Source organism: Rhynchophorus ferrugineus, unplaced genomic scaffold, assembly GCF_030347505.1.
Source record: "Rhynchophorus ferrugineus isolate W39M unplaced genomic scaffold, kcgeb_rfMv2 rfM4, whole genome shotgun sequence".
Lineage (NCBI taxonomy): Eukaryota > Metazoa > Arthropoda > Insecta > Coleoptera > Curculionidae > Rhynchophorus > Rhynchophorus ferrugineus.
This window is the reverse complement of record NW_027472583.1, coordinates 6,514,453-6,530,887: the sequence shown is the minus strand read 5'-3', so window position 1 is coordinate 6,530,887 and position 16,435 is coordinate 6,514,453. Positions and strand designations below refer to the sequence as shown.

The 16,435-nt window shown below is 31.5% G+C and overlaps 3 protein-coding genes across 6 annotated transcripts in view; 1 reads left to right on the top strand and 2 right to left on the bottom strand.

Moving 5' to 3' along the window:
* Positions 1-16,435, top strand: part of side-IV (sidestep IV) — a 573,009-nt gene that overhangs the window by 158,233 nt on the left and 398,341 nt on the right. The gene's annotated exons all lie outside the window — the stretch shown is intronic.
* On the bottom strand, positions 8,043-10,729 carry LOC143196551 (U-actitoxin-Avd3r-like). The gene is made up of 2 exons (XM_076404301.1): positions 10,563-10,729; positions 8,043-8,337 (listed from the first exon to the last, which is right to left on the bottom strand). The coding sequence occupies exons 1-2, from the start codon at positions 10,657-10,659 to the stop codon at positions 8,111-8,113; spliced, it is 324 nt and encodes a 107-aa protein (XP_076260416.1). The 5' UTR covers positions 10,660-10,729; the 3' UTR covers positions 8,043-8,110.
* Positions 12,841-13,926, bottom strand: LOC143196677 (kappaPI-actitoxin-Avd3b). The gene is made up of 2 exons (XM_076404561.1): positions 13,743-13,926; positions 12,841-13,182 (listed from the first exon to the last, which is right to left on the bottom strand). Exons 1-2 carry the CDS (start codon positions 13,828-13,830, stop codon positions 12,992-12,994), a joined length of 279 nt encoding a protein of 92 aa, XP_076260676.1. The 5' UTR covers positions 13,831-13,926; the 3' UTR covers positions 12,841-12,991.

Genomic DNA, 16,435 nt, shown 5'->3' with positions numbered 1-16,435 from the left:
AAATTATGACCATGACCAACTAACCTCCATTCATTGTGATAATTATTATATACTTGACATGTAAATGATAGTTTCAGTATACACTTCATTACTATCACTGAGACTTGATTGATAAGTATATTATGGTCTTTATGCACTCTTTACGAGTACTTATCATCCATATTTTCAACTATACTCATTATAGGTTTTAGAGGGATATCACGCTATATGAGTTCATTACGCATGCGTTAGAATTAAAATCACTCAATTTTAACTTTTTTTTATTTTGGCTTTAACATAATAAACAAAATTGCATCGTAAGTAAAACACTGTTATCAAATATAACTTGCTTTAACATTTTAATACATATTATCGACAGACTTAGACTAGAATATTAGTTAATTATACAGCCACAATAGTTTGCAGGGCAGGGCAATTTTATTATATTTTACTTTGAATTATCCTCCACAGCACCAATCAAGGCCTAATCTACCTAATTAAACATTGTATACCCAAGTAATGTATTATATTGTCATCGTAGTGCATATTAACCTTTTTACTTTTAGTTCTTGATTCAAAGATGAGCAATAACCCAAAATTCATCTAGATATAGGGAATCATATACTTGATTTGGCCTTAAAGTTTCAATTTTCTTAAAAACAATGCCTGGACATCAGCCTACTTCATGGATTGTATTTAGACCAGTTGAAATCTATGTCTCCTAACAATGTACGAAGGGATGATTTATATCCCCCAAAGGGCTTCATATTCCTGAGTTTTCTGAGAATCTTTCAAAGGTTAATAGTTGTTCTGTAATATTTATATTAAATTATTACTATATCGAAAAAAACTACTAACTTTTTCACATATTTGATTTTGATTTCGGATAGAGCCAACATTAAGGAGATTCAATATGTATTGATGAATCGCTTTGCTTGTGGGCAGTTTTTGATGGAATATTCTTCCCAACCAGCAATATATATGCAATTAACTATTAATAAATATAGTGACCAAGAAAACCCAATTGAATGCTATTGTAACTTTTACCTTTTTCCATCAATTTTTATTGTCTTTACACTTTTTTTTGTAACAGTCTTGCCAAGAGCGCCACAACGAACCATTTTGAAATATTCAAGTTTCTTATATTATTTTCTTATTATGCTTAAATATTAAATTATTATGCTTAAAAATTATAAATTATGCCTTTAAATGAATTGTTTTTAAGGTACTGTCTGGAAGTTCCATTAAACCTTTCCGAGGGTTATCTTGAACATATATTGAAATTGGGTACAACATTGACATACATTGGGTACAACATTGAAACCCTATACCCCGTAAGAGTGTATGAAAGACTGTCTTACATCCCTCAAAAAGCTGCATATCCCTAATTCTTTTATGTATACTTTCCAGAGAGACAATTTTCTCTAACATATTTTTTTAAAATTATGTTTATATTGATAAAATAGTTTGTGTACTTACTGTTCTTATACATTTCATATATTTGGTCTCGAATAAAGCCAATATCAAGATGGTCAATATTTGTCATCCACTTTGTGTGTAGACGGGTTTTCTTGGGTGAATCTAACGTATTATTCTTTATTTTGTAAGCGATGTTATCCACAGTACCCACAGTAATATTTAGCACGGCAGCAACCCGCTTAAAAACATTTTCAATAAAATTGTAGGGAGTATATTATTTAATATCATCAATAATTACCTCTCTAACGGAATTTATCGGCAAAAAGGGGCCTCCGTTATCTCGTTCCTTTTCGAAATAACCTATTAAAGCCGCAATCAATTTATGACCCTGAATATCTATTGTTTTCGGCATTTTCAAACAAAGTAATAAAGGGCTAAAATAATGTTTACCGGTTTATAATCCGTAATAATTATAACTGATATTTTGAATAATTTATCGTACATCTGACAACCGGACGGTGACCAGCTGTCAGACGCATGCAAAATTGTTGAAAACAATAGTTATAAGAGGTTTTAACTCTTACCTATAAATTATTGTGGCTGTATAGTTAACTGTAGTTTTTAGATATAGTATAATGTTAAAATAAATTATATTTGATAACATTTTTGTTCAATTATTTTATTTATATTAGAATTCTCTTGTATGTCAAAACCAAACTGAACTAAAACTCAGAGTTGATGCGGCAACATTGTAATGTTTGGACGTCACAAATATCCACGTCGCATTACTAAAAAAACTTCGAATAAACTATAAAAATTCCTATTCCTCTTAGTGTAAATAAACTATGAGCTCTATTAAAGTCCAGGCCTTGTTCTATTCGAAAATATGAACATAAGTTATACATTAACGCCTGTCTGCTTATCTGCTTTAATGATGTCCCACTTAAAAAGCATATTCCCAAAATTGGCAAGTAAAAATATTACTCTAAAGGTGGACGTAGTTTCGCAATAAAATACAATATACGAATTTAATATCCTATAGTATATACACCGTTTGCATAATATGATGACTGATTACGATGCATCCCAACGTTTATGTAATCGTATATATGCCAAAACGTAGCTGACGTTCAATTAAATAAGGACAATAAAAATATTTACGATTCGCCTTCTTTGTCTCTCGCACTCGTCCTCTCGGAATCGTTAGAATCATTAACATTTTATCTCCCCGGTTCATCCCGGCGAGACCCTCACTACGAAACAATCCCGCATTATAAAAATGTTGAAAATTCCTTTAGAGGAATGTTCTCCACGCTCGTTTTGTTCTTTTAATTTCCGAATAATGGGAACCTTTCGGAATCCGCGGTATGTATCCTGATATATTTACGCTGTTTTAGTCACATTTTTATCGCCCTGACGGTGGTCCGTACCGTTTCCAATTCCGTTCCAATTTTCAGGTTAATGTTAGGTATTTCTTTGTTGTCTCGAAGAGATACTAGATAATTGGATTAATTCTAGTCAGGACAAATTTTATTTGTGTTTACATTATTACTAACATCAGTTCTCCATATTTTATATTTGCATAGAAAATCTTTTTTTGTAGACTAGTGTTTAAGTGATGTCAATCAATATTATTATATTAAAAAAAAAATAGACAAGCAGTAGTCGCACGGAACATAATCTGGTGAATAAGACAGTCGTGATAGAACATTTCAGTTACAGAATGACCAAATATTTTTAAGCTGTTTTGAGAGCTATGGAACCCAATAGTGCTAGTGAAAATTTTTTTTTATCAAGGTCTTTAACAATTTACGTCTCAGTTATAGTCAGTAGCATTCTCTAGTTATGCTTCTAATTAGCATTAGGAGCTATCGATTGAAAACACTCAAAACCATGGAGAGTCACGAAAACAGTCAAACAAGTCGATAATCATAAATATTCGTGTTTTTTCAATTCATCACCTAAGACAGAGATCTATGCTGTAGACATTAGTTCATTTTCAGTACCATAAGTGGGATGGAAACCTATAAATGAGGGTAGTTGCAGAATTTTGTTATGTTCCATATAACAGTTTCAGTCTGAAGGATGGAGAAATATTTTTAGGTTTTAGTGTTCTTTGGAATTGTAAAAAGGAATGGAAGAGTGACCCCAAATATTTCTATTGTATTTTAATAATATTTCAATTTTCATTTTTTAATAACACAATAAACGCAATTATCTTATAAAGTATTAAGACAATATAATACAATTAAAAATAACCTAATCTAAAGACTTAAAATACCTAGTTTCTAAATCGTAAGTCGCTTCATTGCTTTGGTTAGTTGCTTGAGTATTGCCTTATGATTCGAAACGATAGATTAGTTTTATCAGAAAATTTTTCACAATATTCATCCTGGTGTAAATGGAGACAAGCTTAGTCAGTTCGTTTAAGCAATGAACTTGAACCAGAACTAAGCAGAGGAGCAAGCATCTTTAATATTTACCACGAATATACAGGTCTCTCTTTCTAATAGTATATTTAGAAGAAGTTATTTGGAGCGGACCTTAATAGATAGACATAAATATTATTTAATATTCTGAGAAATAGTCTCGTAATTTTTTGCATTGTTGAAGAAAAGCTAATATCTATTCTTATTTATACACTATACAACCCTTTAGGCTACCACTAAAATTTCTACATTAAGCTCAAAGATTGGCAATGCTGGTAGATTGGTACCATGCGGTTCCCTGCTATAAGAGATCACCACGACGACGTCTCGCTCTCTTTTCTCTACCCCCTTGTAGGAGTACCAGTTCCATAGCCCTTCCGTACTTCCTTTATCTAACCTAATATCCTATCCATCCTCCCGACGAACAGATGTAGCAAATAACATCGAAATAAACAAGTTTTTATTCAACCGGTGTTTTCTGTTCCCATGCCATTTCCTTCCACAAAAATAGTAGTGAGTGTTCCGATAAATAATCGCATCGACAGCCACACATTCCTACCGACAAGACGAACATTCCTACAATGCTTTGAAAATTAAGACCCCAGAAGGGCTCTTTGGTCATATTTTGCCTCTTACGTCTGAAAAGAAAAAAAGTAAAATCAAAAATCGTATCGCATTTATGATAATGAGTCTTTAAGTTAATCTCAATGCCACATACTTGGATTCGACATGAATTAATAGTGACACATTTGAAAGACTGAGTTTGCATTTGTGAACTTCTGCCGAAAACAGACAAAATCGAGCAATTCTAAAGCGAATTATCACTAATAAGTGGACAATGAATAGCGTGAAAGATAATTCAAGGGAAGTTTGCAAGACCCACCTCGCCCTGTAATATTTGCAGTTCTCTAATAACATTTTGATTATACTAAAAAAGTACCTAAACATCATTGAACAAAACAAGACATCAATCAATGACAAATGTGTAACATTTACGTCAATAAATTCTCTTTGAGGGACATGACAAAAAACCGAAATTACTTTTTCTCCTATCCATTCTATATAGTTATTTATTTATTATTTATTGTTTTTGAGGTTTTTGCAACAACCGATAATCATCAGTAATTTTGTTTGCATTTCAATGAATTCCAAACAACATTTAACCTTGTATTTTCATACTTGTAAACCAGTCACACACTCCATAGATTTCCCAGCATCTAAATTTTCATACACCTCGGTTCTCATCAAATATTTATTAAACATGCCGCTCTCGGTATAAGGGGTCGCCTGTCTCACCCGTAACGTTCCTCGCTAATTGTGACCGGCTCTTAAGAGAGCGAATAATTTACAACAATTAAGACTTCCAATGCTTATCGTTTATGAACTGAGTTCCGTCTCTCGACATAGACATTCCTCCTCCTTATTAGCGAGACGATTCCTCCTGCTCCTGCAGGCGAATCAAATGTGACAGGCGACAGTCTGAATAACGAAGTCAAGAAGTTTATTAAAGGGAATAAATTATTTTAGGAGCGAACGAATTTAAAACGGTTTAAAAATTAAGCACTCTTAATGTAATATATTTTTATATATAATAGTTGAGAATAGCTAATATAACGTATAAATATGTTATATGGATTGTCTAAGGTACTATAAAATTAAAAAAGGTTTTATTCACTTTTTACATCTAGTAACGGATATTAAGCCCAAATCTCTGGAGTTCTGAGTGATCTATATTCACTCTTCCCCGTAATTATATCAGCCCAATACTCATAATATTAACATGCATGTTCCATGCCTCTCGCTGTTTTCCACAGCCTAAGTTAGCACATACGAATTCATCTTATTCTTAAAATCATCCTTAGGTGAAATAATAACAAATTAGTTTCTACAACATTTTAATAACACGTTTAAAACTACAATTATTTAGCATTGTTATTTTATTATTAGTAATTTAACCAAAAAATCGTGAATAAATTCCCTTAAATTCTAGTTTTTAAGGGAAATATGTTTACGGGAAATTAAATAAATTCACTAAATACCATTTATTCGTCAAGAATTTGACGCCACTTAAATATTTCAACATTTGTAAAAACATAACTAAAAATTAGTGATTAAATTTGGCACAATTGGCACAGTGTTTTTCAAAAATTGATTCAAAGAATGTTGTGCATCCTTTCATCACTATTGAAACAATGTGGATCTACTCCTAGGATTCTGAAACACTACACTAAAAAAAATGTAAACAAATCAATTCGCCTATAGAATTAGACCAAAAAAATGTCAATATTTTGGACTTTTGGATCAAATATTATTCATATTCATTATTCATTAAAGGTAATACAACCTGAAAACCACTACAATCATGAGATCCATAACGTGGTTGACCATAGGAATATGGGTTTTGAGGTTTAAAGGAATTAAAATTAAGAAAAATTCATTAGTTAGGCACCATATATAAATCTCTAATATGAATGAAGACCTTACAGATGCATTAACATTGTAATTTAATAATTATACAGTAAGCTTCGTGAACAATATTAATAACAAGAACAACATAGTACAGCAAATATCATCTGCTAGTGATCTGTGACAGCATATACATTTTTTGCCCGACATTGAAAGTGGGTCTATGTTTGTGCATCGCTCATTACTCGCACCGAGGATGTTTGTAATCGTGTTATTTCGAAATTGTATCCTTCCATCGATCCTGTTTACGTTTCATTTGGCCGCCGATGTCGCCAAAAGAGCCAACATACGGCCTCGGATTTGCATTCTAAATTTGTAGAATTATGGAATCGAAAAACAACAGCAGCATGGGGTGTACCGAGTGTGCATCCGAATTGTTTAAATCTGAAGTTCGATATTTAATTTGTTTTTCAATGATGCTTAATTGATTCGGTATTCCCAGACCACAGATTAAACTAAAGACAACAACTAAATATCAACAATATTTAAAATATAACAATTTTGTGTTCATTGTGGTTCGGAAGCACTGACTCAGTCATCAAATAAATAATTTTGGTTCGATAATAAAATGGATGAAGATTTTCTATAACAATCAATTCCTACATTCAATTCAAAAATATCTGCAGATAAAAAATACCCGTTACTTTTAGAAGAACGAAGTAATATTGTAATAAAATATAATTAATATAACGAATCGGGGAAACTGAAACTAATTATATGATCACCTTTTGCCACTTCTCTGGAAAAAACACTGTAGCATCACAGAAGAACTACTGATATTTCCGCTCAAAGAACTAATTTTTACAAGCGTTTAATCTTTTTATCAGTACTCCATTAAGGGTTTTTTTGCAGAGATTGGAGCAAATGGTAGTCGAATGGCACAAGTTCTTATCATTGACATTGTCGTCATATTGAGTGTTGACAGTTCAAAATCGATTTAATAAGCTAGACATGCTTTAGGATCTCATAATGATCAATTCCTTTTCAATCTCACCCAATATGTGGCACTTTTTTCTTTTTCCTTTCGGTTCTGCAGCAACTCCCGTATAAAAATTCGATCAAGTCAATAAAATTTAATCTAGAACCCAAATATTGAGCTTCTTTGGATATACAGCTTTATGTAAATAGTTCGAAACCGCTTTTGGCCAATTTGTATGTCTATCCGATGAAATATGTTGGTTTATCTCAATATTTTAAAGAATTCCATGATCTTTTCAACTATAACCGTAAGGTTTACCTTTAACTAGGAAATTTTTGAAAGAAAACAGGCAAACCAATTCGGATACTGACGAGCGCTCATCACCACAAATACCCAACCATTTTGATAACTCTGAGCTGGATTTTTCGTAGTATAACTCTACTGTATAACAGGAACGAAATGATCTTCTGGTATCTCCATTTTCAAAGCACAATCATTTTGATCGAATAGGCAACAATACCTTAAATAAATGGGATTTACCAATTTCTCTAAATAAGCACCATCCAAAGCTAGATGAATCTATTTGTATAACCTTTATCTATTTGTATGGCAACGTCACAAATACCGTATTAATTATCTATCAGAATTTTTTTAGTCAATTCTAAACTTTGACATTTTGAAAGTATATATAAATATATATATCTTCCTAGTATATTCTTGAAACCAAAGGTGTTCAACTGCAAAATCCCAGCGAAACCCTACCGTTGTTTTATCGGCAAACAAGGATTCCGTCGTAGAAAAGAAATAGTCGAAATTTCTAAAAGAAACTATTTGTTATTTGTTAATAAAATTATTATTCTTTACTTATTAGAAATTACAGACTTACAAACAGAAAACTTTATATTCTTTTTAGTACTGATTCGTCCAAGATATCGTCCTTCTTCAGATATTCGCAGACAGGTCTAGCAACCCTTTCGCATTCATTCTTGGATCGAAAATTGTTCTTTGTAGTTTTGCAGCCTCCATAACCATCTAAAACGCATTTTTTGCTATTGTTGTCCCATCTAAAGACGAAGGCTAAACCTCGACACCTCATAATCCCAAGTTCTGTAGGCATGTAGCAATCTAGAACGAATATAATTGAATGTTACTGATTTACTTATCAAATAAACGTATGTATTTCACTCAATAAAATGATGGCGAATTGAAAGTTCTAAAAACACTAAATCATCATTGCAGGACATTATAAATTGAAACTTATAAATTTGGGCTAAACACTAAAAATTAACTTTTGTATAGGAATAGAAATGACATAAGAACCTTCAGTTACATCTTGCAAGGTTCAATAAAAAACCTTACTACACCTACCATAATTATCTGACACTGTTTGTTTCTCCTATCATGTGTTTTAGGTCTATAACAAATGACCAGACCAAGCAGTATTTACTAAAGAGCCTTCGAAGACCAAACATTTTATTTGTACACACCTAAAAATAGGATGTACGATAATGCTTTTAAACGCAGATATGAATGCCGTAGCTACGTTTAAGGAATGACAACTATGAAGTTATTTTAATACACAAATATACTGTTATATTAAAATACAGAATTATCATCCTTAAATTATACCCGAATATTAATAGATATTACAGTTTTATCAAGGTTTATTTAAATACTACTATGATAATATAAATTTCTAACTAAAATTGTTTTAAAAGGGCTAAATTGCTTGTGATAACAAGCATATTATAAGCACATACATTTACACTCTGCATTCCTAATAGTGTGGTTTTATAATATAAAATGGATATGACGCTTATCAAAAACGATGCATATTTAATGATATGAATAAATAAACAAAACAAGAAACTAATATAGTGATAAGAATTTTTGTCTTGATGTTGAATATTAAATAGTAAAAAATATGAAACAACACTGATGGCCAAAAAGGTATATTATTCAATTATTGCGGCTGCCTTAACCACTTTTTTATTATGATCATGAAATAAGAAGATAAATATACATATCGTTGTGTTATTTTTGAATTTCATCCACCCGACTGTCATCAAGAACTATTGTTTCTTCTTTCATATGATTTTATCATGATAACATCAAAATTCAGATCATATCATTACAAAAACCTCTATATTTCTTAAACATATCAATTTCGGAAATAACTAATGTAGGTTTTAGGTGAATTACACATTACATATACATATTAATGTACATTTTCGATATAATAGTTGCTTCTTTTATTATGTTATTTAGTTACCAGAATTGCTGTGCTTTGAGAAATCTCGGGAGTCTATTTAGTAATGTTTAGTAATTTTTTATTCCCGAAAATGGAAAAATTCAGCATTTCAACGAAAATTATGTGTTTTTATAAGCGGTGAAGTGAACGCTAATATTACAACAATATGGTTTCGAATGAACTCTACAAGGAAAAGAATCTCGATACGTTACTCTAGTTCCACAAAAATTTAAAGGACTAATATCATTTTATGATTTATGAATTACTTTATTTTACATATTGATATTGGTTGTTGCTAAAACGAGATCTGTAAGATAATTGAAAGTGGTACGTATAGGAATAATGTAGGCTAATGGAAATCACTTGGCAAGGTGTTTTGTCCAAGAATCAGAAAAGTGGGCAAACATTACCGATCAAGATGGCATAGATATTATTGATCAATGCCGGAAATTCATATGAATAAAGAAAAACATTTGAAAAACAATAAGAAGGCGCATATACTTGTTATCTAGCTAACTTATATTTATTTCTTATACTAAGATGATTATAAGGTTAATGAACAATAGTGAAATAATTCTTACGGGTTGAAGAATAAGAGTTTTTAAAATTATGGTACGTCTATAAGTTAGTTTTAAAGATTTTGTTTTAATTCAAGCTCATTGTACAAGTTGATATATATTTTATTCAAAATATTATCCATGGATAGCCCTACTTGTTCCCATCCGAAATAATGAAGTATTGACGAATCGACCAATCTTTTAGGTATATTCATAAGAAGTGAAGAACTACCCAGAAAGGTCATATGTCGGAAAAAGGAGTAATCAGAAAGAGCAAGACCTGGAGAATACGGTGGATGGGATAGCACTTCCCATTGTATGTTTCAGAGTTTTCACATTTTTGCAACAAACACTCTAGCACATATGATGAAGAATTATTTAGTTGTGTTTTTGCTCGTATTCCGACTGTTTTTCGTGAAGTGCTCGCCAAATCATAGGTTGTTGAAAGAATAGCGAAACGTTTTACATGCCTACGTCATACCTTTTAATGCACTACAAATTAGTATCCAACACCTACAACTCCACTACCTACTAGAACTCACCAATTATATCGTATTTACTGGACCCAGCGCTTATATCTGGCAACGCTTCTATCCAAACCGACCCACAGATCCAAAAGAGAACGATTAATAGGCGCATTTCATACCAAAAACACGTTTAGATTAGTCGGCGGATTTTTTTTTCGGTCTCGAGGGTAATTATTCGGCACTAGGCCGTAAAACGGGTTTTACAACATCGTTAAAAAATACATTTTTAATTGTGTTTCATTCTGTGGGAGTTTATTGCGCGCCCAGGAAACCTTATCGATTATGCCCGTTTCTTTTTGATTATGGCGTATTGAAAAACGAAATTAGCCTTTTTATGGTGTTGTTTTTATTGAATAATCAATAAACCGGCCTACTATAACAATTTGGAGATGTTGCTAATCAGAAATAATTCGATTTTGTTATTTTTAACACAAACTTTATCTATAATTCAAGTTCCATTTTGAATTGGGCGTGCAAATAAGTTAGCAGCATTGGAGGAAAGAAGTTGCAAGACTATTTAGACTCTTAATTTATGAGGTCGCTCATGGCCGTACAATGGGCGTAATGAAAAATATAATAAAAAATCCCAAAAATATTGATTTATAATTGTATTGCTATAATGTGCAAGTGTGGTCACTAAAACACTTTTGTAGACAAAACCAGCAAATTTAAAACTACATCATATTCAATCATTTACCAATGAGAATCGTTAAGTAATATTGATATCACTTAACGTTTCCTAACCATCATATCCGTATTCCAACGTCTGAATTTTTTGTCGTATTTGGATTATTTCTCTCTCTTATATTTCACAGCTTATAAATCGGGTTTTTGCTATCACCAAGAAGTCAATTTATCACGTCAAATAATCTAAATTTGTCAAGAAAGTTCTTTGATGATGACTGTCTAGTGTGTGACTAACTGAAATAATAATTTAAACAAGAATACTAGAACTGTTGGTAATAATACTTGGTAAGAATATTAATAAATGCAAGTAATAGGTTTAAAGAGTACCCAGTTATAGCTCAAACACCAGTTGCGAACTGTGACAATAGTATTATTTAAATCAAGTGCCCCACATTGCTGAAGCTTATCAAAATTATATCGATAGCAAACCTATTAAAACAGTCATGATAATTTTAAAATATAGATGCAAGCATATTCAACAAGGTCACAAAAATGTCAATTTTATATTATTATATATATACATTTGATGATGGATGTTTGATTGTGAAGTAATATCATAAATGACCTTGTAATATTTGGGTAAATAATATGCCAACATTGTAATTTTGAGTGTTATGTTAATAATAGCATTACAAGCTAATGCACACGCAACTAAAATACTCCATGATGTACTTTACAGAATATGAGATCAGACATGCTCTAACATATTGTGTTTTACTATGAATTTTCGTACTAGATCTCTGCTTCCTTTCTTTTAGAACATACATTAAAAAATATATACAGCCGAACACAGAACCTCCTCCTTTTTTGAAGTCGATTAATAAAAATACGAAACCTTTGATATTGCCAGACAGAAACTCAGAAAGCATATTGAAAAGAAAAATATATGACAGTTATTTTCTTAAAATAGAAGATAATTTGTGGAAAAAAATAAATTTATTACTTTGAAATCAGCTCGTTGGGATTTGATTTGGAGCCCACATAATGCACAATGCAATAAAAATAGAAACATGATGAGATATGAGATGAAATATTGGATATATATATATATATATATATATATATATATATATATATAATATATGCATGCATTCATGTATATAAATAAGTAATAAATATTTGAGCAGTTGTGTTGCGCTATGTGGAACCTGAATATTAGATGAGCGTATTGGACAACACTCTGCCTAGGAATAGCTCCAATTAGTGATAGATTTACTGATAGCACAAGGACGTAGCAGCAGTCAACGAACAGAATTGTTTGGTGAGTTTTCATTTAAGTACTTGCAACTATATTTCAATTGAAAATATGACTAGCTGGAATATCAAGAATGTTATTGTTGAACACGACAATGAATGATGTGCAAACACTTGTGTACCAATTTTCATATATAATAATTTTTGGATGTTTTGTATCTGCTTGAAAATTAGGCACTTGTTGAAAGAAGGAGTTTTAATTAATAAATAAATCTAGATAATTATGAAACACCTTTGAGTACTGCAATTTTTAAGTTGCTCTGAGGTTCGAGACAAACATCAACTAATTATTCATATTTTAATAAAGGCCGAGCATTCCGAGTTAAATGAATAGGAAACTAATAAAACAGTATCAACTCACAGAATGTATTTAACTAATTATATCACAAACAAACATATTTTTCATATAAATTAAAGGAACTAAATACATAGTATAGTTTTCTGTATAAGAACTGAATAATTTGTTTTATGGTATTCATTTTGAAAAATGTCTGAAGGTCGAGCTAAATTGTATTCCCCGCACAAACAGGTCTTGCAATCGACTCGCATTCGTCCAGAGTATCAAAATTGTTTGCGGTTCTGCGGCAGCCGCCGTAGATGGTTTTCTCGCAACTCTTCTCTTGATTGTTCCAAGTGTAGACTGGCATGTAGGCTAGGCAGTGGATTGGCCCAGTTTCATGAGGTAACGTACAATCTGTAAAAAAATTATGAACAAGTTAATGGTAACCATGTGTCTACATGGTTCCCTCTGAATGTGGGAAAGCGTACGTGGAATTGACTAGAATGATAATAAATATACGGATAAAAGAACATTAACCATATGTGTTCATTCAGTAAATTCGAAGACGAAGCCACTACTCAAGGTTAATTTGTGAGAGCATCAAAAATCCTTTGGATAAGATTTTGAGATTTACAGAAACTAAAATAAACGCAGTAGAAACAAGGGCTACAAGAACGTACGAGAGCTCCAGCTCCAAAAATTTAATCTGTAGCGATTGAAGAATATCGGATAACTTTAGTCAAGCAAAGCGAATATAATTGGGAAGCCAATAGTGTAAGTGGTACCATTGTCATCACCTCCATATGGTTTCCCAATCTACTAGTTTACAAGTTAAAATGGCTTTTGTGAAACATCAATTTTATGGACACTGTACACCAGCAAAATGATGAGCAGAAAAGAAGAAAAGAAACCAATAATAAGGTGGATCAGAACTGAACACCACAGAAGTCCACAAAAAAGGATATTTCTCTTACCTGCTGAAGAAAATAATAATGCCTCCTCCTTGGAAAGACCTACGAGGAAAAACACTGAGATGAACAAAAATACCAACGTTTTGTACATGTTTGTGCAAACGTTTCTTTTCGTTTGAAAGCCGGATGATATCAGTTCGAACTTATAACAGCGAATAAACCATGATTCAGTTATTGGTTGCCTTAAACGTCTAGCGATAAAAAAATCCAACTCAAGTGAATCAGGTTATCGGTCAGATAAATTAAGGTCAAACAATGTAAATATTTAACAACATTTGTATAGTGCCAAATGATTATATAAAAACAGAGCAGAATGTTAAGCGCCTAGGAAACCTTATCGATTATGCCCGTTTCTTTTTGATTATGACGTATTGAAAAACGAAATTAGCCTTTTTATTGTTTTGTTTTATTGGATAATCAATAAACCGGCCTACTATAATAATTTGGAGATGTTGCTAACCAAAAATAAGTCGATTTTGTTATTTTTAGCACAAACTTTATCTATAATTCACGTTCAATTTTATATTGGGCGTGCAAATAAGTTAGCAGATTTAGACGAAAGAAGTTGCAAGACTTTTTAGACTCAGGATTTATGACGAAGCCCGAGCAATAGGCGTAAGAAATTTAATAAAAATATTCCAAAAATATTGATTTATAATTGTAATAGTATGGTTATGCTATAATAATAGCATTACAAGCTAATAGGAGTGCATGCAAATCAAATACGCCGTCAAGTACTTTACAGAATCTGTGTTTAGACAAGCTCTAATATAAAAATATATTGAGTTTTACTATGAATTTTCAAACTATATCTGTACATAATTTCTTTTACTTTACTCGACTTCATTGACAACATTTGGGTTCATAGATTGTCTATACGTGAGTATACTTCGAATTGTTTAAAATTTCTCTCTACCTCACATATACCAGGATGTAATAAGACACATATACAGGGACATAATAAACTTGATGTACAAGAAACCAAATAATTGATATTATATAACGATAAAGTGACAAGTGAAAAGAGGCTCTATTAAATAAAGAAAGGTGCAATATAAATTCACATCTTGCTTCTTTGTAAATCTGACTGACATCACCTGACTACATGAAAAGTCAAACTGTTTCATTTACTACATATTTAATTATCTGCATTTTATGTCATAATCATAGTCAATCCTGTTATCGAATTTTCTAGCAGGACCTTCCTCATTATCTGCTCATATAATTACTGATAAGAATAGTCGTAATAGTTATGGGCTCACTACAATACATTATATCACTTTATTAAAGGTGTAGAGGGTATAGGTGGTATAAGATAAATTATAAATACACTAAAATGAACAAGAAACCAAAAAAAATATAAACAACTAAAACAAAAAGGCAAATTTAAAAAATAAAAGTTATATAAATGTAAATAGTAAATTATGTAGAGCTATATAAAATATAAAATATTAAAAATATGAAATAAGAAATTTAAAATATAGGTTAAAATGTTAAATATTGTGAAAAATACAACACTAGAATTAAACATATCAAACAAAAAAGACAATAAATGGGCTAGGTTGTTTAAATGAACAGCAATTGTTTAATATCCCGATAACGGAGGGCGAACTATACACGTAAACAGCGGGTATCAAGAAGAAGTTTATAATATTCTAAAATTACCAAAAATAATTTCTAAAAGTATTAAATTTTATGGGTATAATTTATTCCACATTTATATTTTTTGCCCCAGTAGTCTATCCCTATTGTAACAGCATTCGCAGTAACAGCATTTATATAGTCAGTAATGGAGATTAAGTGAGGACATTTGCTGATGAGGTAGTATATAGATTTTAGCGAATATGAACAAAACTCACAATCAAGTGGGCTATCTTTGTTCACTAGATGACCGTTGGTTTGGCTATTGTAGGTTGATAAAGAAATCTAGCATAATTTGTGCCAATGTAGAGTGTTGTTAATGTATTTTTACTGATGATAGTGATATCTCTGTAGTAGAGAGAGCTATCAGTATATAAGGGGCTAACTGGAAGGTCCCACTTTAGTTAGTGTAACGTGAGAGGAGGATAGTTACAGACTGGGGGATTAAATAAAAAGGTGAAATTTTCGGTTTTTATGAGACATTAAACAATAATGAATGACCTTTTACACGAATATCCACTACATTAAAATCTGACATGATATAAACCTGGTATATTTGAAATCGCGCAAAATTATATCACAATACTTAATAACTATTCACTATCGAAAGAGAATTGACCTTGACATCGAAAGACCGACTCATTTCAAGCACCCAAATAACAATCGCAATCAGTATTTAGGAATGTCCAAATAAATGAGAAACAACAACGTCTTGATTCTAATTATTTTCATGGTTAGTATTTATAATATTACGCCAGAAACCATGTGGAATTACCTCAGATACACTTCTCATTTGATTGTTTTAACATAAAAACAATAATCCAGGTCATTATAAAACATATGAAAATTATTTTTACAGTTATCAATTAATTAAACGCATAGTGTAATGATTAAGATAACCATAATTTATGTTCGACCTTCTGCCATAATTAACGGTGTCATATGACGGCGGAACTAGATTTTTATCACGAACCCATCTTTAGTGGTCATATAAATTTTATGGCCTGATTTCTCTGAAGTTCCACACCGGATTCGTAAAACAAGACGAGTTAGGA